Genomic DNA, 27,864 nt, shown 5'->3' with positions numbered 1-27,864 from the left:
TTGGGACATGATAAAATAAAAATTTCTCATTATGTAGAGCTGGGTTTAATTATGCCAAAGTGGCACTCTGGACTTGTGATTGTTTTTCTAATTTCAAAGCGTTTGAGTAATAGGATTACATGGTTGGGCTAATTTTAATAGAACATAGTATTTCAATCTTTTTAGAACACAGTATTTCAATTTTTTAACTGAACTTGGGTACATGGTTTGCCTAATTTTTTATCTGAAAATTTTGAATTTTTTTCAAAATCTTTTAATTTTAGTCCAACTGTGATGATTAATTTTTTTTTAGAAAAAATTTATAATTAAATAATAATTAATTTAACGAGTGACATTTTTATAATTAATTCAATTAAAGAATATAATTTATTTTTAACTAAATGCTATGCTCCGCTCACGCCCCCACTGCATGCAGTATACTAGTGTACTTGACAAATCCAAAAAAACATATATTTTGTTCCTAAAGCCTTCGGTGACTCTACACACTTTGTACGGAGGCAATGTGGGCTGGGAGTTGGATTGGATTGGATGTGCCCATTTTGGAGCCCACTATTGTTACCCGGCATGCATAAAAATCGAATCCGGCCCATTAATAAGAGACCAAGTGACGAACCGGGGGAGACGAGATCTAACATTTTGCCAACCTCGATCCCATCTCTCTCTCTCTCTCCTCTTCAACAAAACCATTTTTTACACCTGAAGACCAAAAAAAAAAAAATGTCGAAACAAAAACCCATTTAACAAAATAAAGATCTAAAGAATAAAATTAGATCAAATTAAATAAAAAAAAAAAAAATGTCAAGAATATTTGAGTACTTTGTAGTATGTGGAATAGGAGCAGAAATAAGTACATTAGATGGTAACAAAGGATTTCATGGAATGGGTTTTATGTACTTACCTTCATTACTTGATCAATACCCTCCTTCAACTCACACACTTTACCCTCCTCCTCCTCCTCAACTCTTTACTGTAAGTACATTCTTCAAACATTTGTTTCTTTGCTGCATTTCTTCAAATATTTGTTAGACAATCTTCAATGTAGTATTAATGTGTTCAAGGATTAAATAATGAGTGGTTGTGTTTTACTAATGCAGTGTGTTCTACCAGCTGGGGTGCAATTCTTTTCGTCTGGGTATGATTTTAATGATGTTTCCACGTATCCAAGGAGCTATCCCATTGTTTTGACTGGTAACTACTTTTTTATTGATATTATTTGTTTTCGTTTTAGGTTCGTAGTTTTGTTGATGTGTGTTTTTTGCTTTTGTTGTAGAGGGTGATGGATCGAAGATATATGTTAGTTGCATTGCTTTTCGGGATCCTGTTAGTGAGGATATTGCTGAAGCTTATAGAATGCCAGCTAATTCATTTGCTGATAAATGCATCTGTCTTGTTTCGCACTCTCCTAGTTTCGGTGTTCTTCGTGATGCGCTAGAGGAGTTATTCTCTCTTTGTTTTTCTCCTACTGGAAGTAGGTATGTGTTTCAATACATGTTATTTAGAATGGATTTAATAACTTGAGTGCTTTTAATGATATTCCGGATAGCAATAGAGCAATGTGCTAGTGAATGCTAATACCCAGCGTTTTGAAATATACATCAGAGCCTTGAGGCTAACTGCCTCTGTGAGGCTTGAAGCTTAAGCCTCAATCAGAAAAAAAAAAAAAAAAAAAGAAAAAGAAACTGTAAGAATTATTAAGTATACCTGTAAATTTGGTAAAAGCGAGAAACAGTATGCCATATTTATGAAATTACTATAGGATAAAAAAAATGTAGTGAGGTGTAAGGACTTAACGTTTTACCTTCTTGCGACACGTCACGCTCTATGTATGGAAACCTTAAAATAAGTGTAAATAGATAGGCAAATAGCAATATGGCATCGTAATATAGCATAATTCCAAAATGCAAATAGTTAGGTACTTAACTAGTCAATCAAGTCTCAAACATAGACATTGTTCCAAGTCACTAGACAGTAGACGCACACTGACTCACACACAGACACATAATCATAGACATAAAGACTTAAAGTAATAGACTCAATACTCATAGTTTCAAGGTTCCAACGCCTCCATTCTTTTCATTCATCTGCAAGAATGTCATCAACATATTCCTCTACAAAGATCATCTTCGCCAGCATCACTACCATCATAAACTCAAAAGGAACATAACCTAATAGGGACATTTTAGTCTTTAAATAACGTATCAGTGGTTAAGTTGTCGAAACAGTGGAAAAAATGGTAAACAAAGTCAAAAAAATTTAAAATAAAAATGGTTCGGCTGGGGTAAAACCCGACTTCCAATGAGGCTGAGCCTCACGAAGCCCCAAGGGTCAAGGCTTAAGCCTTAAAGCACACTCCTCACACCATTGAGGTCGTAGCCCCGCAATATACCTACATATATTTGTAAGGTCAAGCCTCAGGGTCTTAAGGCGCATGCCTTGAGGCTTAAGCCTCAATACGTTTTTCTAAATCTTTTAATACCTTTGATTGGTTCTTTTTTTTGAAGAGGTAAACTATATATATATATATATATATATATATATATAAGCGATAATTACAATATTGGATGAGATATCCTACCAAGAGCCGAAAAGCAAAAGACAACAAGGAAAAGTAGAAATACAACAATGATTAAACATCTCGAATGATATCCTCCCAAGAAAATGCAAAGGACCCGAATGGTATCTCCTTGAACTCCTTCCACCGCTTACACCAAAGGAAAAACAATCTTTTGATGTGAATAATCAAATGTGCAACGTCAAGGCTTCTATCCTCGAAATGTCTCCGGTTTCTTTCCATCCATAAACCCCATAGTATCGCAAAGGGAATGATACTCCACAACTTCCTCTTAGTGCGGGTGGGGGACCATAGACTAGACCACATCATCAAAAGATCACAAGCAGACCGAGGACACACCCAAGAGATTGAACCAGATTGAAGAAAATAGTTCCAAATGACATAAGAAAAAGGGCAAAGGATAATAGTGTGAGCAACGGAATCTCCTGAATCATAGCAAAAAGGGCAGAAATTAACAATAATCATTTTCTTTTTCCGAAGATTGTCAATGGTTAAAATTCTACCAAAAACTAAACACCAAGTGAAGAAAGAAACCCGAGACGGAATTTTAGCTCTCCAAATGAAACTCCAAAGATGACAAGGTGTGATAGGATATGAGGTTGGTTAGGTGAGGCAACAAGGAGAGTTGAATACCAAGATCTAACAGTAAATACCTTTGGCATCATTGGCCCAAACCTATTGATCATCTTCGAGAGTGATATTAAGCGGAGACTCTAATCTCGCCATCAAGGTAGCCAAATCATCAATTTCCCAGTCATTGAAAATTTGTCTGAGATCAATGGTATCTATCATAACAATAAAATCCCTAACCGGCTGATTCTTCCTGTCTGACATGACATAGAAGTTCCCAAAATCAACATATCAAGGACTGTTGATTGGTTCTTGATAAGTTGATTTATGTGTTTGCTGACCATATAAATTGAATTTTGCCAATGGGATTATTTGGTGGTCTTGTAAATATGCTCTGTTTTTCCATGCAATTGAATCAAATAATGATAAATAATCAAAATAACTATATATTTATCTAATGCTAAAGTTACATTGACAAGGATAGGTGTGTCCGTATCCAACGGATTCGAAATGTCTGACACGACGAAATATAAAAATTTGAGGTATATCACATACAATATGTGTCCCATAGTGTCTGACACAGATTTAAAAAAAAAATATGGAGAGTCCATACACAGATCTAATGCAGTCCCTGTTCTGAGAGCAAGACCTAAAGAAAGCGAACTACCACCTCTCTTCCTATTTGATATGTTAATGGATGTTTGAGAAATTAGAAACATTTTTTAAGTCAAAAAAGAGGTCTTTGGGATGCAAAAGGATAAGGCTTTATCAAATATTAATAATAAAATTTGGTTTAAGTTTCATTCGCAGAGTAAGTATTCATGCATAAATCATAACTCAAAGCTAATAACCTATGTCTATCTGATGATCGTTGGTCATCTAGGACCATAACTTGTGCTGATCTCTATTTTGCTAATATGTCCAACCACAAAACATAAGACGGTTACTCCAAGTGAAATTCACTTTATAGAACTAACTTGTATACTGATATAGTTATATACAAATGGTATATTATAATTTATTAACATAATTGTTGATCGTTAGTCATATTCTTTGGCATCTCCCATGTACGACACTGTGCAACTGTGTTGGGCTCCGAAATGCACACCCAAATTGTGCTACAAAGGGCACCAAGTGAGGTGCAGTTGCACTGGGAGGCACCCTTTGTGGTGCCGTTGCAATAAATGGGACCTCCAAGGGCTGTGGTGGAAGAGAGGAAAAATCAGTTTGGTTGCAGATGGAGGTTGAGGCAGCTCGGAAGTCTAATACCAATAAGAGTTACAGGGGAAGAGAAAAATGTAAAGATAAGTGATTAGGATGCAACTGGTATAAAAAATATGGCGTTATCTTCATAAAACATTAACTAACATCTCATAGTACTCTCAATATTTACTACAGACCGGTTTTATGTTTTCCTGTCACAGTACCCACATGGCCACATACAGAGACATAAGGAAAAAAGGCGTTCTAGGGATTGTCAGTTCAATATATTTCATTTTTTTGTCTACGCTTTGCAAGATACGAAAATAAGCCTTTTATTGAAGATGGGCATCCAATTTAAAACCAATTGGTGATAAGTGGAGAGGCCGTATATTACATAAATATATCCTCAACACCCTTATACAAATGTTGATGAAAAAGCTATCAGTGCTCACTAATAGGCTAAGTTACATTGACACGGATGACACGGATAGGTGTGTCTATATCTGATGCGGACATTAGTATGGTCAAAGCCCATGGGTTGTGAGCCCACTAGTTTATTCTATTTTAGTTGTTGACACATGTCGTGTTACTATTGGTTTATAGTTTTTAGGATTAGTATAAATAACGGGCTTGTAATTAGGGTTCAGGAAGAGTTGTGTTATTGATAATATTTCAGAGAGAAATAAAGATTTGTTTTAGTTTTAGTTGTTTTGTTTAATTCAAGAGTAGATTTGATAAATTGAAACTTCCGCCAATTTAATCTACATCATTTGGTATCATAGCACAAATCGTTTCTGAGTAAAATCCAATTTTTCTTTTTCTTATTTGTTTTAATTTTTCGTCGGTATTGTTCACGAAACACTATTCATCGGGAACACGAATCATCGCGTTACTGTTCACCCAAAAATTATTTTTCTGTCTTTGTCTTCTTTCAAGATCAAAGTTTTAATTTTTATGTCGTATATCAAGAAACTAGAGATGGAACACCTAGAAAAAAATTATCAGGGTTTGAATGCCAAGTTTGAAGCTATGCAAGAAACCTTGAATGCACTTCTAGCCGCCCACCAACAAAATTCTAGGGTTTCTCCAGAAGTTAGTTTACCTTTTCAGCAGCTGTCACAGGTTCCACCATTAATGGTGCCTTCTCAGAGTTTTCAAACACCGCCAGTTTCTATGCCATTTGGCTATTATCCAGATCTCTATCAGCAGCAGCATATGATGTATCAGGGTTTTTTTTCCTTATTATCAATCTTGGAACCCTAGTCAATATCATTATGTTTCTCCTTATGCGCCAAACCCGAATCTGGGATATGCACCTCAATCATTTCCGTCCACAAAGAAGAGGTTTCGTCTTCGATCGCTCCAGCGCCCTAGTGGTTTTGAAGTGGTGGGCGCCTATTGTGACTACTGATTACTCACCTCCTACTTTGGTCACTACTCGCACCGGCCGCCAGACTTCTGATAATTCCAACACCCACATATACTGTCTTGCTAGAACAGGTTGCAGACTAGTACCAACCACTGTGTCCTTTTGATGTTCGGTCTGGTCACTCGACTCCTCACCCAGATCTTACTGATACAGCTGCAACAGCAGGCCAGAAACGAGTTGAACAATGGCTCCAGCATGACCATCCAGTCGAGGTTCCTCCATTAGTTCGTGAACCTTTTGATCACGTTGTGTCATGTTTTGAGCGTGATAACAAACGAAATCAGCAGGTTCATCACCTTCCATTGCAACAACGACGTCCTGTTGATCAGATCTATGAAGGTCTTGTTCATCCAACTCAGCAAGAACAACGTGGTGGTTATATTGATCATTTTCTAACCAATTTTGAGAAGATTTTTGCTCGCAGCCACAAAACACTTCAACGCATATTTCGTGACTTCCAGTATTCGTTGTGTTTCAAGAAAGGAGTACTAGTAGCATTGTGGTATCATGTTATTTGTTTGAGCCGATATTTGGGCAAGATTCGAGGTCGAATTCCTCATAACCTCGGGAGGGTGATGTATATAAGTTTGAAGAGCTTTTGCATATTGGTGGGTTTTTATGTCAACAAGCTTGTGGACAAGCTTCTTCAACATGGGGAGAGTGATGCGGACATCAGTATGGTCAAAGCCCATGGGTTGTGAGCCCACTAGTTTATTCTATTTTAGTTGTTGACACGTGTCGTGTTACTATTGGTTTATAGTTTTTAGAATTAGTATGAATAACGGGCTTGTAATTAGGGTTCAGGGAGAGTTGTGTTATTGAGAATATTTCAGAGAGAAATAAAGATTTGTTTTAGTTTTAGTTGTTTTGTTTAATTCAAGAGTAGATTTGATAAAATGAAGCTTCGCTAGTTTAATCTACATCAGTATCTAACACAAATACAAAGTATTTGACATGGTGAAATATAAAAAATTGAGGTATATTACGTACAATATGTGTCTGACACGGACACGTGGATATGTATCCGACACGGATTATTTTTGAAATATGGCGTGCCCATGTTACATAGCTAATAAGAAATCATGGAATAAAAGACATCTTTTTTTATCTTCTAAAATTCTATATATGTTTCCAATTTCTGTTTTCTGCAATTTTAGTTGATATTGAGAATGTTCCTTATTCCACTTTCTCTTGCTTAAACATATCCTTTATAACAATTTCAGCAAGCCATTATGGGATGTTATAGCTTACATGGTGTCAAGCGTGCCACTGCCTATTCCAGGGAAGGATCGGGTACTTTTTGCTATTGAGAACTCCCTACTTTCTGTCGAGGCTCCACCTAAGGAAGGGTTCCCTCATGTTGATGTATGATATCCTTGTGCCCTTCTCTTTTTCTCATCTGACTAATTTCTTTGACTAAATGGAAAGTGTATTCTGTTATTCGTTAACCCTTATTTGTTTCTCGAAAATGCAGATATCCTTTGAGCCATTGGTGCAGTGTTTGGATGTCGACAACCTAATTAAACTTTTTACTGCTGTGTTACTTGAAAGACGGGTTCTGATCCGGTCAAATAAGTAAGTCACTGACTTGTTACATATCTAGTCTTTTTGCTGATAGAGTTTAGTTCGAATCTCTTTATGTTTTTCATGTTTTTGAGGAATTAACGGCTTTACATGGTTGGAGCCATCACCTTGATAGCATGTAAATCAGAAATATTTCCTGGGAAAAGGTTTCTAATCCGGCAATGTGATGTAGCTCTGATGACTGTTTTTTGTTTTGTCTTTTTTGTCTTATTGTTTTTTTGTTTATTTATTTATTTTTTGCTTTAATTTTTGTATACGTCAAGTAATCTCATATAAATTGACCGTGTCAGTCATGTTTACACAAGTCCTCGATCAAAATTTGAAATTGTCAGAGAAACACTAAATCAATTTTGGATACTGGTTCTGTGTGTGAATGCTGTATGAGTAATCCCATTTATGAATGATCAAGTCAATGATTGCATCCTCTTGGAGTGTTCTTGTAAATTAGCTGCTTGTTGGAGTTGTAAAAGGACATCCCCCGAAGGGATTAAAGGATTGGGCTGCAGGCCCAGTTAGCCCTGAATGTTTTAGGAACTTTAGGAAGTTTCTATTATGCAAGACACTGTTTATGTATATCAATGTGTATATATATATATCACCAGGCTGAAACTAACTAAGGCCGTATCCTCTTTTATCTCCAAACTTTTTATCCATTAGCATTTATAAAACTTTTCTCTGCTCTTTTTTTTTCTTGCATTAGGTATGTGATTATTTTTCAAGGATGTGTTTGTTTATTGTGTTTGGCAGGTATTCGCTATTGACTCTTGTATCAGAGGCCATTTGCCATTTAATATATCCATTCAGGTGGCAGGTGAGCTTTGATGTTGACCTCATCGTTCTCAGTCTTTGGTTGTATTGACATCATTTACTGTTTATAAGCGTGTTATATGGGTAACCAATACCTCGTCATGATGTATTTCATGATACCTTTGGCTTAGTTCTTCACTCATTTATCCAGTTCATTTCTTTATTTGTTTTTACAGTGAAGTACTTCTGATTTTTGTGTGTTTTTGTCCCGAAGCATGTCTACATTCCATTGCTATTCTTCAGTGGAGTTGACTATATCGATGCTCCTACACCTTACATGATGGGCCTTCATTCAGGTGTTGACACATCCGGTCTGACTATGGATGGTGTAAGCTTCTTGTTTTTCTAATACCTTATATTGTAGTTTCATTAAATTTGCAAACTTGATTACACTGTGTTTTGTTTGCTTTCGTCTTGGAGCTCCATAGAGTTTTTTTTTAAGCTTGTAGTCCATGACTAACTGTGCTTGAGATTGTTTAAATTTACTATTCTTCTGTATTGTACTCTGTTTCAGATTCTCTCTCCCTTTCCCTATCATATGGTTTATGGTGATAGGTATTGATTGTGTGTGCATACCCCCTATCACGTTATATATTACCACAGACTGTTCCCTCTATATACCCCTACCTAAGAAGTGAGAAGATAATAGAGGAGAAAAGAATGAGAGACACTGAGATGTGTCTTTCGAAGTTACTCAATTTGCTACTCGCTGGTATGGGTCTGAATACAATCTTACATAAGGAATTGTGATTGAGGTAACCTGATTACACTTATAGCTTGATATACTTTTGTCAACAAACTCATCAATCTGCCTGATAGAAAATTGCAAAGAAAAGAAGAGAAGAACAGAATTCTTCATCTGTATTCCAACAGTCTTAATCTTCTTGTTTATTTCAAGTCTCTTTTCTCTGCGTCCATGAGCGTGGCTCATAGGATTGAACCAATCATTAGAGAGGAAGAGGAATAACCGCATTTTTGAGGGGGTGTCTTTGCCTAGGGAGAAGGTGGTGTTGACCATCAAGGGCTACTTTGCTTCTGGCTGTGCATTTATGATGAGTTCCGGACGATACCTTTTGAGAGTTAGTTGTCTGTAGATGGGAGTCCATTATGCTATGAGGACTCCCATAGAGGTTTTTCGTTTTGTTTCTTTTCTCTGGTTTCTTTCCCCTTTGGTTCTTTTCACTGTTCTTGTTTGTATGCATAAGGATATCTCATCCTTTTTTATTTTAATTTTAATATATACACCTTTACCGAACCAAAAAAAAAAAAAAAAAATCATTAGAGATTTCTATGGGATGGCACAGAAGAGCACCATAGCAACCACCTTGCTAATTGGATTTAGTATGCTTGCCAAAAGAAGGTCGGACGTTTGGAACTTCGGAGCATTGTGATTTTGCTGTGAGAGAGATAGAGTTGTGGGGGGGAAGTATTTGTCTTGCGTTTTGTTGTGGATCACCTTGGTTGGGAGAGTGATCCTGTTCGTACTAATTATTGGTATGTGGTACAAGAGAGGGCGAGAGGCATTAGGTATAAACTTGGAGTGGGTGGCTGTATTGACGTATTCTTTTCGAGAAGACACTTGGATAAAGTTCTTCGGGTAGATTTTGTAACTTTATTCAACATGTCTGAGCTCAAGCGATGTACAGTTAGTTACTGCATGGTTAGATCCAATGGTAGCATTTCTTGGAATCTCAGCATTCATCTGGCCTTTTGGATAGACTTGACAGTGTAAACTTGAACCAATTATACCTTGACTTGATGATATGTTACCCTAGTAAGAATAGCAGTTTCTCAGTGAAGTTGTTCTATCTTTCTGTTCGCTCTTTTTTTTTGTAATAAAGCATTTCATTTTACCGATAAAAAAAAAAAATTTTGAAACAGAACCATCTTTCTTATGCGCTTCCATTTATAATTATTAAGGGCGCGAGTTTCATTTTAGTGAAACCAATTCCTAGATGATTTTTTATACAGAATTAAATTCTAGAAAGGGGAAAAGTTTATTAACTCAGATAAAGAATACAAAGGAGGAACACTTAAACACTCCTCTTCTAACCTATGTGGGACTAACCCAACACATTCAAAATGTAACATAACCTATATCTCAACATTGAAAAAAGAAAATAAAAAAGAAAGCTATTCCTTTGCCACACAACACTTGTAATAAAGTCACTGTTCAGTCCATCCTCTGGGAACTTATATAAAGTTGTCACAGTCCTGTATTACATAGACCTCAAGCCACTCAGACAGTTACACATTATCACGTATTACTGAAATCACGTAACATCTTGCAAGTAAAATAACCAACTATTTACCTTTCAACATTCTTTATACAGCACAGTTCCATAAAGTAGACCAAGTATTGTTAGCCGTGATAAGGACTAGCTGTTGGATGGTTTTGATATTCTATCAAGTCCAGCATTTTATCTTTGTTAAGTTCCTAGTGGATGTGGAATACTAGAATGAAACTTGCTTTTGTATTTTTTACATTCTCATTTCCATTGTTAACTTTTGTTTCTATGCCGTAGGTAGTTGTTGTGGACCTTGAGTACAATCGTATTACCACATCAGAAGAACTACCTCCTATACCAGAGCCAGAATTAGGTTATTTGCGTGAAGATATTATGAAGTTACTGTATCCAAAAGTTGTTGGGATAGATCAGATGAAGTTTCATTTTGATAGTTCGTCTGATCAGTATCCTAAAGTTGGCACCAAGCCTTGGGGAGAGGAGCACGATCTTCAACTTAGGTGATTTTGGAAGCTTAATGAAATGTCTGGGAGTTGTACATTGTTTGCCTGGAGTTATTAGATTAGTTATAATTGAACTTAATGCACATAGATTTCTGTCATACTCACATACTTCTTGATGTAGTTTTAGATCTTGAGAATGAAAAATGAGTTAAATTCTCTATTGCAATTCATACGTTTTCCTTCAATTTTGGATAATTAAGAAAAGTTCATTAAGATCCAATATGTAAGACGCAGTCTCAGGGATCTATCTAAACATGCAAATTAAGACTTCTGAGCTAGGTTGGTACCCTTTACCTCTTAAAGAAGCAAGAGGTGGCGTGGTAATGATGAGTGGGATAAGGGGTGCCAACCTAGTTGGGTTGAATTTTCCATGCAGATGCCTATAGACTCCCCTCCTGGATTCTTTAATTCTGAACAAACCATTATTTTTATCCAAAAAAAGATTGCCCCCTTATATGCTCAAAAATCCTATTTTTCTTGAGAGGAGCATGTGCTATTGGCATGCCTGAAGAAATGTTAGATTGAAGTAGGCCTGCCAAAAAGTAATGTAAGCACCTGTCACGTAATCCATTGAAATAGGACTGTTAGAAACAGATGGTGTAAATTCTGTTCTGTATTTGCTCATGAAATATCTATTTGGTATTCAGATACCTCTACATCTCAGCTGAGTAAGTTTCTTTGGACAGCCACCATCCAACAAAATAGACCACGTTAAAAGGAAGTGGTCTCTTCCACTGTAATAAGGATGGTTTTGGTTTAGGTTTTGGAGTTTTTATTTGCTCTAGAATATGGTTGGTGTGATTGCAGAGTATAGTATGGTTAGGGACAGGTGTATACAGCATTTTTTAAATTTGTTAAATTTTGTCTGAAGAACACCCAAAATTTCCAAGCTGTATATGCTATCTGTCTGTGACCTTGGATAGAATGATTTTTGAAAAGACCTTTGCTCTGAACAAATCTCAAGCTGGTGGACAGCATGCATGACTGTGTGTGTGTGTGTGTCAAATAATTGAATTTTTGTGTGCCCATCTCTAAAGATGCTCCAATTTGCGGTTTAACACAAATTGCAATGTTGATAAAATCCTAAGAATTGTCACTACGTTAGGAAACATTTTTTTTACAGGTATTAGTCCCTTACAGTCCGGTAGATTTTGCATGTCACTGTCAGAGAAACTTCAACATGCAAAAATTATATTTAATTGCTAACATTGTTAAATATTCCTTCTCTTAAAACTTAGGTTGTTTATATTCGCAGGTTGATATTCCTAAAATTCTTTGCATCGATTTTGAGTGGCTACCGTAATTTTATAGTAAGGTTTTGACTTTCTTTGCATAAGGCTAGCTGCTTCAACTCTCATCTCATTTCAGTTACTTGATGATTTTGCTTTTTGTTTTGTTTTTCTTGTCTTTGTTTTTTAATTTGTTTATAGGAAAATACTGCTAGTCACGTCTTCAACACTCAGGCGTTCTTAAAGAAACGTTCTCGATCAACTAGCCAACCGCCAGAGGCCATGGTAGTGTTTGCTACTGATCTATATACTTTTTGGCCAACTATGAAAGTTATAATTGTGTTATAATCATGTCTTCTTTTAGATGTAACTTTTATTGTTTGTATTGATGTAATCTGTTTTTAATTTGATCTCCTGATCTCTATGTTTTCATCAACTAAGTATGCATGTTATTTGCAAACAGATTGTGCAGTTTTTAGACTCTCAGGGTTTCATTGATTATCTGGAGAGAGGTATTGGTTCCGATGAAAAGGCTAATAATCTTCTTGATAAGTTACAAGATACGATTGGAAGAGGTCAAAATCCAATGTCGATTATTCCCTCGCTTTCAGAAGATCCTGAGATCATAACCATATCTGATCCCGGTGTTGGAATTTCAGGTGGCATTGTAATTTAATTTTAATTAGGATTTTGAGTTTCACATGTTTGTGTTCGTTGGAGTCAAGCTTATGCTAAATAATTCTATGAAAATTCTTTTGTTATCTATCAGGATCAGGTGCAAAATACTGTTATGATAGATTTCCATATAACATTAGAACAGAAGAGCAGGAAGAAAAGAGGAAGTCAATTCTTCTTGCAGCAAGTGGAGCTCTGGATCATCAAGGGAAACATACTCCTAGGTATAGTAAATGAAAAATTAAGCTATTTTTTGATGCCTTATTGTTTTGATGGTATGAGACTTGCATGCCTAGCTACAGTATGTGCTTGTTCAGCACACATACGCAGGGACCATAAGACCACCTCATTTAGTAGGCTGACAAGTTCTATATATGTTAACTGCATCTTTCTTCTGTTTTTCCAGCTCACCTGTGTCTATGGGTAAGGATTCAAAAGCAGAAAGTCATAGTCCAAGGGAAAGGGCTGTAAGTTCACTTTGCCTTTACCATGTTGCACCATTTATCCTCTGCATTTGGGATTTCTTCAATGTAACTACAATTGTTTGGTTTACAGGCAGAAAGAGAGCGTATGGTTTTGGATATAAAAGTGAAACTGCAGGTAACAATCTTCTACTCTATATCACTCTTTACATTTTGACTTTTGAGGTGTTCCTGGACTTGAGTTGCACTAAATCAGTACTCACAAAGAGTTGAATAAACCAAATTTTTTGTTGTAGTTTTTGCTGTTGGTATCTTCATTACTTGGATTGCAAGATTATTTGTGCATTTATTATCGTATTTTTTTTAGAGAAAATTTCCCTTTTGAAAATTCCAAATTTGGTGGAGATTGTTGTTAGAATATATCTTTATATTCTACAAAATTCTGTAGAATATAATGATATATTCTAACAATTGGTGCTTTTTCCAGTCTTTTGGTAGACAATGGAAATTTTAAAAAAATAAGAAAAGGAAAAGTAAAAAGAAGAAGAAAGAATATGGGAAGGTAACCATAGTATCGAACCAACATTCTGTTTTGTTTGGTTTATTTACTTCAGAATTAACCACTGTAGAATGAAGAACAACATGACAAAGTTAAAATAACAACATACAAGTGCAAATCACATGACGTCAAGAATTGTATACAAGCCACACTGTGTTTAGTGGCACAATATAGAAATATGCATGCTTAAACTAATAGCATAACAATCAAACTCCAAAATATCTCCACGTATCAATTTATCATACATATTTAAACTATATGCCTGAGTCTAAAGTATCTTAGCATCATTCTCATCTGAACAAGAAGCCGCCGTGCTTTTGTCAAACTCATCATCATTGTTATTAATGAACAATGTTGACTAAAGTAATCGACTCGTAGATGCTTTAATAAATAATCGAGAGCTAAGCCTCTGTGGCTCCATTAGCTACCTCACTGCGTGTTGTTGTTGTTGTTGTAAAACTTTTATTATCATTATTATTATCAGTTACTTTATTTATGTTTTAATTCTGAGCTGGTTGCTCTAATCAACAGGGTTTATGGCTGCGTCTATTGAAGCTAGGAGCAACTGATGATCCTCTGTCATCATTCGAATATGGAACAATCCTTGGTATGCTTTTACGGGTACTTATTTTCTACCAATTTCTCCCGTGAACCTTTCTGCACTGTGTGTCAATAGCATTTACTTGAAACAGAAATTGGGTAGTTGAGTGTATCCTGTTCATGTATTAAAAAATTTCTCAAATCATGCCTTCTTATAATTCTGGTGCCATGGAATTTGTTCTTAGCTGAACCCATGACTTTCTTTTTCATCCTCTTGTGAAACCCCTAACCCATACTTGCCTTCTAACTTGGGCCGGCATCATTTAACAGTCATATATTTTTTGCAGCTCTTATTGAGTCTGATGCTGAAGGGATTGGAGGTAGTGGTTTTGTTGAGTGCATAAGGGAACACATTCATACGGTATGCGACTCTCAAAACCTTAAAATGTGTACTTGTATGATGCTCAGGTGGACTTAAATTATTTACTTGATTTATATCTGCAGGGTTGGCTCTGTCAGTTGACTGAGGAGCAGTTCATTGCGGTGAAAGAATTGGTAAGTTGATGTGCTTGTTGAAGATTGTCTTGTGCTAGAATAGGAAAGTGTTATCTGTTGTTTGCTTAGTGTTAACGTTAACAAGTAATCTGAAGTATTTTCCTGTTTTTGTTTTAATTGAAGTATTAGCTAGTGAAATTGTTACATTCGCAACAGGTTTGTTGTTTCCCTGTTTTTGTTCTAGTTGAAATATTAGCTAGTGAAATTGTTACATTCGCAATAGGTTTGTTGTTTTCCTGTTTTTGTTCTACTTGAAGTATTAGTTAGTGAAATTGTTACACTCCTATGTTAAATGACACGTCATATTTCAAAAAATATCTGTGTCGGATGCGTATCCACGTGTCCGTGTCAATGTATCGGACACATTATTTGTGATATACCTCAATTTTTGATATTTCTCAGTGTCAGGCACTTTGTATCTTTGTTGGATAAGGACACACATATCCGTGTCAATGTAACTTAGTTACATTCACAATAGGTTTGCTGTTTTCCTTCTTGTTCTATGAATAAATTATTTCCGGTTGAGTGAATATTTGGTAATTGAGGGAATGCCTTACATAAAATAACTAGGGAAATGGCTAACATAACAATAAAGAACTCTGACAACCTATTTGCCTGACAAGTAGCAAATCATACTAAAGCATTCTTGCTGTCTGCGTTTGTGAAGTGTGATAAAGCTTCAATTTCATCATTATTGCCAGCTATGGTTCTCCTTACGTTTCTGATCAATGCAGTTTGCCTGACTTGAGTTCCTGTAATCTTTCAGCTCAAAACAGCGATTAGTCGTGCCACTTCACGCAATGACATCTCAACTATAAGAGATGCACTTGAAGTATCAGCTGAAATGCACAAGAAAGATTCTAATAATGTTCCCGACTATGTTCAGCGACATCTCCTCTCTCTGTCCATTTGGGAGGAACTACGGTATGCACGCATTGTTTTCTTCTAGGATTTCATTTGAGTTTGCTGTTGGTATACCTTTATGATACAGTGTGGCTTTCCAATTGCGAAAGAGACTAGAAATTTCCTTCATCTGCCTTTTGTTAGTGATAATGCAAGTATAGTGTAGTTTATCTGTGCCATAAAATCATATCCTTTCTACAAAACTATTTTTGTGAACAAGTATACATATGATTATATGAAAGCGTGATGCAGGTCTAACCACACTTGCCAGCCACGTGACAGTCATTAATTTTTTTTTTTACTTATTGAGATATACAAATATGGCGCGAAGCCAATGTGCTGCAACTCTCTCATTCATTGTGTAGTTAATACATTCTTATTTGTAACAGTAAAACAAGTATGTTCATAAAATATCATAATGTTATTAAGCTGTAGGAAAATATGGTTTCAATAAAATAGTTTAAGAATATTTTTATGTGAGTTATGTCATAATGCACACTGATGAAATATGTCCCCCTGTGACACGAGACTTACATATGAATTTAAAAAGGTCACTACCATCTTATAGTGCGACTAACTTCTGATAAAGGATGTATGCAAAATACGACATAGAATGTTGCAGTGCAAGAGAGATTTTTACTTGATTGTCCATCTGGTTATTTGGTGTTTTCGCTGACTTTTCTGTGCCACTACGTAGTATACTGCTGTGTTTCTTCTTATTATGTATGTTCTTTTTGCAGATTTTGGGAAGGTTACTTTGAGTATTTAATGGAGCAGCCCTCAAGCAAGTATGTGCTTAACTTCATTTTGAGCTTAACAAGCACACCAACTTAGAATATTTGATTATCCTCACCTTGTTTGGCGTTGTTAAACACATGATAAGTGTCCCTAGGGGTTGACAACCTTTCTAGGATGTCCTAAGGTCATATAGAGTTTTATTGTAATAGTAATGTGTTTGTATGTTCTGTGGGAAATCCGGAAGAGAAAAAACCTTGAAACCTTTTCCTAGAGTAAAAGATGCATTATGAGTTTATAGCAGCTTAACAATTTCAAAGTTTTCTGGCATACACATATTCCTAGACAACTTGTTACACTAATTAAATCTTCATCCTCTGGATTAACGAAAAAAAAGAATCTCCATCCTTTGTTTTATCTCTTTTCATTCTCAAAGTTCCTTTTGATTCTTCACATCAAAAGGATTGCTTTTCCTTGCGGTGGAAGGAGTTCAAGGAGATACCATTCGGGTCATTTGCTTTTCCTTGGGAGGATATCATCCGAGATGTCTAATCAATGTTGTATTTATGCGTTTCCTTGTTGTTGTCTTTTATTTTACGGTTCTTAGCAGGATATCTCATCCTATATTGTAATTATCTTTTATATAGTTTATATATATATATTGATCGTTTACCTCTTCAAAAAAATAAAAATAAAAATCCTTTTGAGTCTCCATGCATTAATTCATGATTGACCTTGTCAGTTGTCAGTCGTGTTCATCATGTGGAAAGTGGAAATGTGGAATGATGATGGATACTCAAAAATGTGGATTATCCTTATCAAGTCCACACTTGCTAGTATGACTTTCTTTCTTTACTCATTATTCCAAAGATCGGTGGCTGATACTTGAGAGAAAATGATGAGAGACTTTCTAAAAACGTTATAATTTGATATCTTGGGAAATTATGCCTTCCAAAACAAAGATGATGGACTTGGTTTTAGACGATTCGAGATGTGAATGCCTCTTTGCTTTCTAAGTGGATTTGGCGTTTTGGTAGTGAAGAAGAGGGCTTGTGGAAAGATGTGATCGAGGGGATAAATATGGAGTTGTCCGAACGGGATGGTTCACGAAAAAAGTCAGCCAATCACATGGATGCTGTCTTTGGAAAGGAATCATGAATCACAAAATAGTTAAGTTTCAAGCTTGGAAACGGAGAAAGAATTATGTTAAGGATGATAAGTGGTGCTCGAAATGTTCTAAAAGAACGTTTCAAAGATTTGTATGTCATTTCTAGTAACAATTGAAACGTTATATGGGATAAATGGGATTGAAATTTAGAAGGAATTTGTTGAGGCTTTCAAAGGGTTAATGAAGATCATGATTGGTCGGGGAAGGTTCAACCGTTTTGATATGAGCCGATCGAGGAAATGTTGGGAGCCCTTAATTTTCCAGTTAGCAAAGTTTGGAATAATAGAGTTCCAACCAAAGTCTCATTCTTTGTTCTTGATAATCTTAAGGCAAAATCCTTTACAGTGTGTCATGTGTGTACTAAAGAGGAGGAAATAACTTATTCATGGAAAATACAAATTATATGGGATTATTTCATGCATTCTCTTAATATCACAAGGTTTATAGTTTTAGAAAATTTTCATATACATGGTCCATAATTAGCCATACCCATGAGTCTAGGGATGGCTTATAGTCAAATGTAAAACTCTTATGTGGGCATGGGTGTCTTTCTTACCTAGTGTTAGAGGTTTGAAATTGGATGACCTCATTTTTAGATGGGACGTGATTGAGGGGTAGCATTAATATGTATTTCTAGTAGTGTGAAATGCATCTTCATTACTATTAATATAAAATCTTGTTTTCCAAAAAAAAACCATCGGGTACTAGATAATTCTAGGTTACTGGAATCCTTGAAATAGACCTGATCCGATAGTTCTACTCCATTGAAATGTAAATTGTTCTTGAGGCTTCAAGCTGTATTGACTTTGATATATGTTATAATAGCTTTTCATATGTTCTTGACTAACTTTACTCAAATAACTACTAACATAATTTTCAGAATACACATATTTTAAAATATTCATATTAATTAGCCATACCCATAGGCCGTACCTGTATCCTAATATTTCCAAAAAACCATATCGTACCCCGTATCGGTGTCGCTATATCAGTACCTGTACTCGTATCCGCGCATCATAGGAATGCAGAAACCCCAATCGAATTCAAAAACATATTATGCACAAGTAAAATGATGTTAAGGTGGAAGATAGCGGTCTCTGATTTCTTATAAAGTTTGTGGTTTTACTAAGTAATTCCCAGGGATATAACGTTTTCACTCTACTTTAAAGGATCACAAAACAAGAGTGCAATTTGAACAAGGGAAAAATCTGTGGACTGTCTTTTTTAGGGCTGCAAATGGATATCCAATTCATAGTGATTTTGCTAGATTTGCATGTGTTAAATTCAAATTCCAAATTGGACGAAGTATAAAGAAAACTATCTGTGTTAAGTTCAAAATCTAAATTTTATAAAGTGTGAAAACAATATCCGTAAAGGAATAAAGGATAATGACAAACCAAGTTCATAAACACTTGGTTTGTAGCCTCAGATTCCTTTTAATTGATTTGCATTACCATGTTGTTATTTTTCTTGTTGAAGTAGTTCCATGGTATATTATCATACTTATGTTGGAGATGGTTTCCATCATATCAGGTCAGCCAATTACGTCACCATCGTGACAGCACAGCTGATTATAATGGCATCACATATGGTAAACTTTTTATACTCTTTGAAATAGCTCCCATGATGCTAATCCTTATAGACATTTGCTTGAACATCAACCTTTGTAATACACTAATACTAAATTGTCTGATGTGTTATGAAGGCTGGTTTAGGTCTTCCAGATACTGATGCATGGTACATGATTGAGACCATTGCCAAGAAAAACAACATTGGGTACAAACAATTTGTAAGGTTTTTTTGTTATCGTTGACAGAGTTCTTCTTCATTCCGTTTTTTATTGAAATCTTTTCCTGGTGTACTATCCGCAACTTGTTCTCATCTATAAGCAAAGTTGTTTTAAGAAACAAAATGAATCAAGCATTTTCAAACTGCCTATCAATTTAGTGAACCAATGTCGCTCAGACCCAGTGTATCTACTGTTACTTTTTGTGAATTCATACTGGATTTTCAGTTATTTCTGAGATTATGACTACAAAGTCTAATAGGTTTCTTTTTGTTTCAAAGTTTTTTTTCCACGTCTCATTTGCATGTACGTATGGGAGCTCTAAAAGAGTATCTTCATTTATTCAATTCCATCTAAAGCCTTAGTTTGCTGTCAGTCTTAGTGTTTGAAATTTTTGAGTCTTATTCATTATTTTCTTCTACATTCTCCCCCAATAGTTTGTTTTGTCTTCTTCTCTAAATCTGATAAACCTCTAATTTCTTTCAGATTAAACTTCGTGGGTTTTTATCGCATATACAACAATTACGAATTGGTTACTGGGGAATTTCATCTGTGAAGATACAGTCTGCATCATCCTATGGATTACCGTCTCCACGCTCACTGGATGCAGCAGATGAGGATCAACAACCTGCTGAGGCTTCTGGCATTGGGCGGAGCTGGGTCCAAAGCATGTTTAGCAGAGATACAGCATCAAGAGCAAACTCCTTCAGTCGTGTTCGTAGGTGGACCTCCGAAAATGGCACTTTAGGTATCTCTTGTTTTTATTGGTGCTGGTAGTCGTGAGCTTTACTTGAAATTTGTTGAAGGCCCTATAATTTGTCATGTGTTATTGTCTGTCTTTAGCAGCAAATGAAAACAGCAAAGGTACTGCTTCTCCCCATAAGCCAGATTTGCCTACAGCAGCTCAAAAGAAACTTCAATCAAGTGTGCGTGTACTCAGGGGCCATACCGGTGCTATCACTTCTCTTCACTGTGTGACAAAGAGAGAGGTGTGGGACCTGGTGGGTGACCGTGAAGATGCAGGCTTCTTTATAAGTGGAAGCACAGATTGCATGGTAAACTAGTGAAAATGCTTCCATTTTCTGGTTATAGTATTGGTTGAAACCTTGATATTTGATTACTTATTCAAAAAAATAAAAAGAAAACATGGATATTTGATTGCTCCAGTGCTTTTGCAAGTGTTCTTCCAATGTAACTTGGCAGTGAATGGTAGACCTCTAATTTTGGAGCAGGGTGTTTGGCATACTAAAGTAGAGAACATAAGCATGCCAAAAAGTTGGGAATTGTGTTTCTACTAGCAAGCATAACACCACCAGGATCCTTATATTACATAAATCTGCAATATGATTAGATTGTAGGTTATACTAAGAAAATAAATTCAGTGTAGAAAATAAATTCAATAATATTATATTGATGATATCTGCAGGAGACCGCTGTTTTCTTTTTGGTAAATCTTTATAATTGATCATAATATTTTTTGGTAATTGATCTTCATCTCAAGTAAAAGTTACTGGTTTATTCCTCGTAGAAAGAAAGTAGCTTTTCGTGGGCAAACTTTTATTATCTAAACTAACTGTCGTTTCTTCCCAAACATGCAGGTCAAGATTTGGGATCCTACTCTCCGTGGTTCTGAACTTAGGGCAACTCTGCGAGGGCATACTGGGTACAACTTAACTTTCTTGTATTGTTCTTTTTGATCGGTAAAATATTTGATTGATATCTGACCAACCGTAGGGAGAGGGAAATAAACATTGTCCTGTTTCATGTCTTCATACCTGTCTGCTCTTTTATATATAAAAAAAAACGTCTGTCTCTCTCAAATTACAGCTCAATCTCCTCTTCCAATTTTTATATTCTTTTCAGTTTTACATACATCTTGCTTAAGTGCTTAATCAATCTCTTCAAAATTTTAATTCTTCTCCAAAAAGAAATGCTCTTTACATTTTACTTCTTCTCCAAATCCAAATAAGTTTTGTATGCAACTAATGGTCGGTCGACACCGCCTTGTGGTATACTAGTAACAAATTTCTCTTCACATTTGATGTTTTTCCTCAATAAGTACGCACCATTTGATGTCAAAACAAACATATCCATGATAAAATATTGGAAGTCTTAAATCCTCCTTAGTCATTCATTTAATGCTTGGGTATGCACACACACACACACACACACACACACACACACACACACACACACATATATGCTAGAGGAAAACACCAGAGCTCCTATTTACATAGAAAATAGAAAGATAAAAAAAGAGGGAAAAAATAAAAATTAGCTGTCTTCTTTGTCAAAGCCAACCTTGTCAACTATTTAAGGACCTTTAGTTGAGGTTTTCATTGACCAGATTTTATTATAATGTGATCACGCGTCTTCACCACAGAACATTAGTATGGTGAAGAACTTCTGTGTGGTTCTAGTGATATTGCATATGATTCTCATTCATTTTCTGAAGTAGTTTAGCATTCCATTTTTTGATATTTATAAACTTCCTCTCCAGAGCTTTATCTATGTTGCAGTTGCAATCAAGTATATGTTTATCACAATTTTAATTTAATTGTTTTCTTCTACTCAGGACTGTACGTGCAATTAACTCTGACCGAGGAAAAGTAGTATCTGGATCAGACGACCAATCTGTTTTAGTTTGGGATAAGCAAACTTCTCAACTTCTAGAGGAATTGAAGGGCCATGATGCACAGGTTTTTACTAATTTACGATGTTATATAATTCTTTTTTTGATACTTTCTGAACCATTGTACAAAATGCCTGTGGAATTTTGTGATATTTTTTTCCAAAATCTTTCGGTTTTCAAGCAATCCTATACCGATTACTTGTGAAATGTGCCATGGTAAGGGTAACTCACTTCACCGATAATATATCATGATTTATAACACTCATTTCAATATTCTCGCGAAAATCAAATATATCATACTAAAAAACAGAACTTGCTGCAGGAACTTGAAACTGGAAACTTTGAAATCACCAGAGATCGTATTGGAGATTCACAAATATAACAGAAAGATAGGAAATACCAAAAAAATAGAAGCACAAATACAGATTTAATTTGGAATTTATTTATATTGAGAATAAAAATTTCCCGGTTGAAATGAAGAAATTGCAAAGATGAAAACGAATTCATCTAGATCTTCTTCCGACAGTTGAAACTTAAAATGGTGAAAATAGAAAGGAATGGTTAGGATTTGATTATGGGTAGGAGACGTGGTTGCCTTGCTTTTGTTTTGAAGAAACCTAACTCATTTCATTACAACACTTGTTTATTGTCTACGAGTGGCAATCAAAGATAAGTACACAACTAATGGTATCTAATGGTTTGTGAAGATATAGCCAAGTCTTGGCCCAAGCGGCCAAGCCCAAGAAATTTTTCCTTTTTCTGTTTAGAAACTCTCGTCTTGCCCAAATGGATATATAGAACACTGTTATCATTGTACCTGCATCCGGTCAGTTTCCGACCAAATAACTCCAATTTTCAAAAAGTTATGTTAGTTTATCAATTATTCATTAGAAATTTTTATATACTTACTGTGACCTCCCTTTACCAGCGATATATTCAGATATATTGCGATATTTATCATTTTCCGAGGATTTCAATACTTCCAAACCTTAACTTACCGACCAGGTACACATGATATTTACCCATAATTTTGGAAAATGGAAAGACCGATATATTTGTCTTGCACGAAATTTCGTACAATGTTCTGACATTGTTTTTGTTACATATTTCATGATTTATTTTTTTTTGCTCGGTAAAGTGAAATTTCCTTAATAAAGGAAAAATAGGCTTAGAAGGCCTACATTACAAGAGAAAAACGAAATATAAATATTTACAAGAGATGAACCAATCATGAGAAAAAAAAACCCCAAGACATGCACCCTCACCCATATCTAAGAACATAAGACCATCCCATCTAGCTACGAAAGAATCAAAGAAACATCCTCTAAACTCTTTCATAATTTGATCTGGAGACTAATATATTTGAGTATTTGACACATATTTTGTTATGTATATTAATTATGGAAAATATTATTTGGCACATATATCATATTTTGGGTTTACATATTTAATATTTTAATTCCATGTGGACAAAATCATTTTTTTTCATGGTACTTTCTGAACCTTTTTTCCTTATGTTTCTTTTCCCGATAGTTTCATATTTCGTATTATGGAGATTTAAGGAATTAAACTTTAATGTGACATACAGGCACGGACTGTTACATATCTCTTAACATACTAAATTCAATGTGATGGTATATGCAAATTGTAATAAAGAACTCCAAACTAGTGGTGTAAAAGGATATCCTATGTGATTTTTCAATATCAAATTTTGAATACAAATCCCAAGAAGTTCAACATTATTGCTTCATTTTTTTTATTGAATAATATAGTACCTATTCTTGAAATGGAATATATCCTATCCATTCGATAAGCTTAAGCGAATTTTTAAGCTAATTTTCACTATTTCTACTTGATTATTTTCTTATATGTTTAGCCTTCCAAGGGTGCCAACAGCTGGATTATAGTAAGCGGACGCTAAAAAATGGTGTCGAGCCATTTACAAACTAATGCGGAGGATGCACAAATATTAGATCTACAACATGCCAGATATGGTGTGGAATCTTTAATCAAAACACCTCAATGCTCTAAGTATAGTGCAACCAGTCACTTAAAAACCCCAACTCTTTGGAAGGAACAAACCAATGTGGACTCAAATTTGGCCTAGGAAACCTTTCCTGCATACCCTCAAGGACACACCTTGTGGCATCAAAGAAATGAAAACAAGAAGTCCCTTTTTTGCTCGGTTGGGTTCTGTTAGTGTTGTTTTGTAGTTGAACTACTTTGGAACTGTATATTGTTTTGTGCAGAAAAGGAAATCTGAAATAGATTCTTTTTTGCTTGAGCTAATGGCCTGCAATATGCTTTTCAGGTTAGCTGTGTGAGAATGCTTTCTGGGGAGCGCGTCCTTACGTCGTCACATGATGGATGTGTAAAAATGTGGGATGTCAGAACAGATACCTGTGTGGCAACTGTTGGACGTTGCTCGAGTGCTGTCCTTTGTATGGAATATGATGACTCGACAGGCATATTGGCTGCTGCTGGTAGAGATGCGTATGTAAAATTCAGAAAGGCCTTTTGAAATTACTCCTGTATATGCGGTTTTATTACAATCTCTTCAATATTCAGAGAGAACCTTTTAGCAAATTGACAAATGATTGTACTTTCAGGGTTGCTAACATATGGGATATCCGTGCTGGTAAACAGATGCACAAACTCTTAGGACACACAAAATGGATCAGGTAATCCGACAAACTAAAGTTTGATCTGCGTTTATGTTTTCAATGAATTAAGGGTCAGAAATTAGCATAATAGTTGACTGTCATGCAGGTCAATAAGGATGATTGGAGACACTATAGTTACTGGTAGTGATGACTGGACAGCCAGAATGTGGTCTGTCTCTCGCGGAACATGTGATGCTGTTTTAGCATGTCATGCGGGTCCTATCCTATGTGTTGAGTACTCGTCATCAGATAAAGGAGTAATTACTGGTTGGACACCCTATATTCAACTTGAAGTGATTCTTTCATGTCTTTTCCTCTGAACATAAATCTTGTGTTGCTTCTCTTACATAGTAATATTTATTAGCTTATGAGAATTTTAATCGCAGTAATCTGAATATTCATGTTTGCTCTGGTCAGGGTCAACTGATGGATTGCTTCGATTTTGGGAAAATGAAGAAGGTAAAAGGCTTACACTGGCTATTACAACCATCACGCAATAGTTTTAGTATTTTGAACCCAAGTATAGAAAGAATTTAGCAATTCACCAACACATTGTTTTTCATTACAGTTTTACGAAGTGAGTATATAACGTGATAAAAAGTTAAAGTTGTTAATGATGGAGAAGGAAAGAGAAGTAACGATTTGATAGCGTCATTGTGTGAAGTAGCTGTTTTACATCGACCTATATAGCTCATCCGATGACTGTAGAAAAAAAGGTTCTGTTTAAATAGGGAAGGGGATATTCCACATGATATCCTTGACTACATTTCTACCTGATACAAATTTTAAGGAAACAAATCTTCCTACTGTTCATGTCAAAAATGTACAGATGGTGTCTGCAACTAACCACCTTAGCAAACAACGTAACATGGGCAGTTATATAACTTAAATATCTACAAAATTCAGTAGTGATCGTTGTCAGCTAATTTACTCTTGAACCCCTTGCAGTTACTTTTCTTCCTTAGCAAACTCATATGTAGAGAGAAGTAAGGAGGGTGGTGGGAGAGTGTATCCCTGTTTTGGTTTTATAGTTCTGATCCATTTAACTGATCTGTTTTGTACTATGATAAGTTATATGAGTGGTTTGACAAATAGTGTTGCTTACTTCTATCTAACTAGTACTTGAAGGGTGTTTTATATATTTAACTAGGTGTTTCAATCCCCGTGATGGAACACTCTTAGCTCTATGTGATTATGTCATTGTAAAAACCTATCCCCGGTCAGCAAGCTTTTCTAAAAGAAGTTACTACACTCTTAAGAATTGTAGGAGTTTTGAATAAAATTCTCCACTCTTTAGAGGGGCTTTTGTTATAACGCCTTTGGACTTGGGCCTACAATGGCAGTAGGGTGAGAGGCCATAGGCTAGAGAATCTCAAGTCATTCTACTGAAATTAAGAGGAATTTTATTTGTATTAGCTGATCATTGTATATATGCAGGTGGAATACGGTGTGTGAAGAATGTAACGATTCATTCTTCACCTATTTTATCCGTCGGTGCTACAGAACATTGGTTAGGCATTGGAGCAGCAGATAATTCGATGTCTCTTCTCCATCGTCCTCAAGAAAGACTTGGTAGCTTTTCTAGCACGGGATCAAAGATGGCAGGGTGGCAACTATACAGAACTCCACTAAGAACAGTAGCTGTGGTAATTATCCTTATACATTGACTTATATAATTTTATGATGCAGTCACTTATATAACGTGTGATACTGTTTCACGATTTTTAGATGGATTTAAAACTATTTTGGCCATGCGAAAGTCACTGCACAAATAGGCATACATAATTTTATTTTGTGGGAACTTTTCACCACTAAACAGTTGTAAAATCAACTAACCACGCCTAAAATGTCTCCAGCGATAAGTGTGGGAATAAGTTACACAGATTGAACACAATCTTAGATTAGAGCCAAATAAAGAAATCGTGAAATTTAATTGACATGTTCTGAAACATTATGATATTTTCGGGATCTTTGTCGACTTATTGTCATGTGACACTAAACCTCGATAGGGTATTACAATCAAAACCACTTTAGGATTAAGCCGTCCCTAGGTTTGATAATAAAGCTGTGACAACCCACCGGCCACCACATCCACTTGTGGATGATTTCCCTTAGCCACCCAAGACAGAAGCTCTTTTTACGAAAGGACTCAACACAAGCATGTGGTAGAACATTAGTGTATTCAGGATCGTCTTATGTTATCTAAGGTATAGGCTGATTATGTGAAATTGGCAAGGTTGCATATCAACTGGGGATGGATTTATATGTAATTGGGTGGGTTCCTTCTAGTTTAAATTGGCGGGATTGTGTCCTTGGATCTCCCTCACATTGTCTTTTTCTGTAGCAACATAAACACCAATATTATATTCTTTGATTGGAAATCTACAGATAATTATATTACTGATAAAAAAGGGTCGTCTCCAACTCTCCTTAGGCATCACACACACCCCTCGAGACACCGGATGAAAACAAGAAAGAATAGTGATCCTATCAATAGCAAGCACAATGGGCATGAGTCTGAACTAATTAATTCAAATCGTATTCCTTGCCTGAAAGTATTGCTGTGTTAGTTTGTTTAAATTTGGCTAAAATGTTTAATTTCTTTGTTTATTATCTTTAATTATATGGGGTACAGGTAAGATGTGTGGCATTAGACCTTGAGAGGAAAAGGATATGCAGTGGTGGTCGCAATGGACTTCTTCGGCTGTGGGATGCCACTATCAACATTTAGTTTTTATTCTTTGAGAGAAAAAGGATATGCAGTTGCTACTTAGTCAAGAAAAAGTATATGCAGTTGGTGGTCGTAATGGATTTCTTCGGCTTTGGAATGCCACTATCAAACATTGTGAAGCCACCAAGTTGATGCTTCTGCGATTCGCGTATGTTGTTTGTTGGAGCAAGCTTACTCATCCTTATGGTGAAATCTTAGCCTGAGTTTATGGATCCTCCTATTGAGATTGTTGTAATTTATATATGACTGATAATCTTAAATGAAACAGTGATATGTTGTATTTAGTCACTGGAATGAACCAACTCCAATATTATTGTATCCTGTTTGTAAATATTTCTTGTTGAAGAGAGAA

At 35.7% G+C, this 27,864-nt stretch overlaps 1 protein-coding gene across 2 annotated transcripts; it reads left to right on the top strand.

The window, feature by feature from the left end:
• Positions 1 to 623: 623 nt before the first annotated feature.
• Positions 624 to 27,864, top strand: SCD1 (stomatal cytokinesis defective / SCD1 protein (SCD1)). 2 transcript variants are annotated; one of them, XM_086581432.1, is made up of 31 exons: positions 624 to 969; positions 1,095 to 1,188; positions 1,271 to 1,472; positions 6,998 to 7,139; positions 7,249 to 7,349; positions 8,106 to 8,169; positions 8,380 to 8,493; positions 10,691 to 10,911; positions 12,170 to 12,224; positions 12,345 to 12,428; positions 12,607 to 12,802; positions 12,913 to 13,042; positions 13,225 to 13,285; positions 13,374 to 13,418; positions 14,331 to 14,406; positions 14,687 to 14,760; positions 14,844 to 14,894; positions 15,661 to 15,818; positions 16,538 to 16,585; positions 19,234 to 19,291; positions 19,406 to 19,489; positions 19,973 to 20,234; positions 20,330 to 20,541; positions 21,085 to 21,149; positions 22,062 to 22,185; positions 24,430 to 24,611; positions 24,728 to 24,799; positions 24,888 to 25,048; positions 25,199 to 25,240; positions 26,219 to 26,427; positions 27,417 to 27,864. In XM_086581432.1, the coding sequence occupies exons 1-31, from the start codon at positions 796 to 798 to the stop codon at positions 27,510 to 27,512; spliced, it is 3,657 nt and encodes a 1,218-aa protein (XP_086437558.1). In that variant the 5' UTR covers positions 624 to 795; the 3' UTR covers positions 27,513 to 27,864. The 2 variants fall into 2 exon arrangements, with proteins under 2 accessions (XP_086437558.1, XP_086437559.1); XM_086581433.1 differs by having other exon boundaries at positions 662 to 969; positions 20,333 to 20,541.

The sequence above is a fragment of the Coptis chinensis genome, chromosome 8 (assembly GCF_015680905.1).
Source record: "Coptis chinensis isolate HL-2020 chromosome 8, ASM1568090v1, whole genome shotgun sequence".
NCBI lineage: Eukaryota > Viridiplantae > Streptophyta > Magnoliopsida > Ranunculales > Ranunculaceae > Coptis > Coptis chinensis.
Note: the sequence above shows the minus strand (reverse complement) of the source record. Positions and strands in the feature narration are given on the sequence as shown.

Coding starts and splice junctions, on each gene's coding strand:
- SCD1 (XM_086581432.1), top strand. CDS start 796: ATGTCAAGAATATTTGAGTACTTTGTAGTATGTGGAATAGGAGCAGAA. Junction 8,494..10,690: donor CCGGTCTGACTATGGATGGT/GTAAGCTTCTTG, acceptor TCTATGCCGTAG/GTAGTTGTTGTGGACCTTGA. Junction 13,043..13,224: donor CAAGGGAAACATACTCCTAG/GTATAGTAAATG, acceptor CTGTTTTTCCAG/CTCACCTGTGTCTATGGGTA.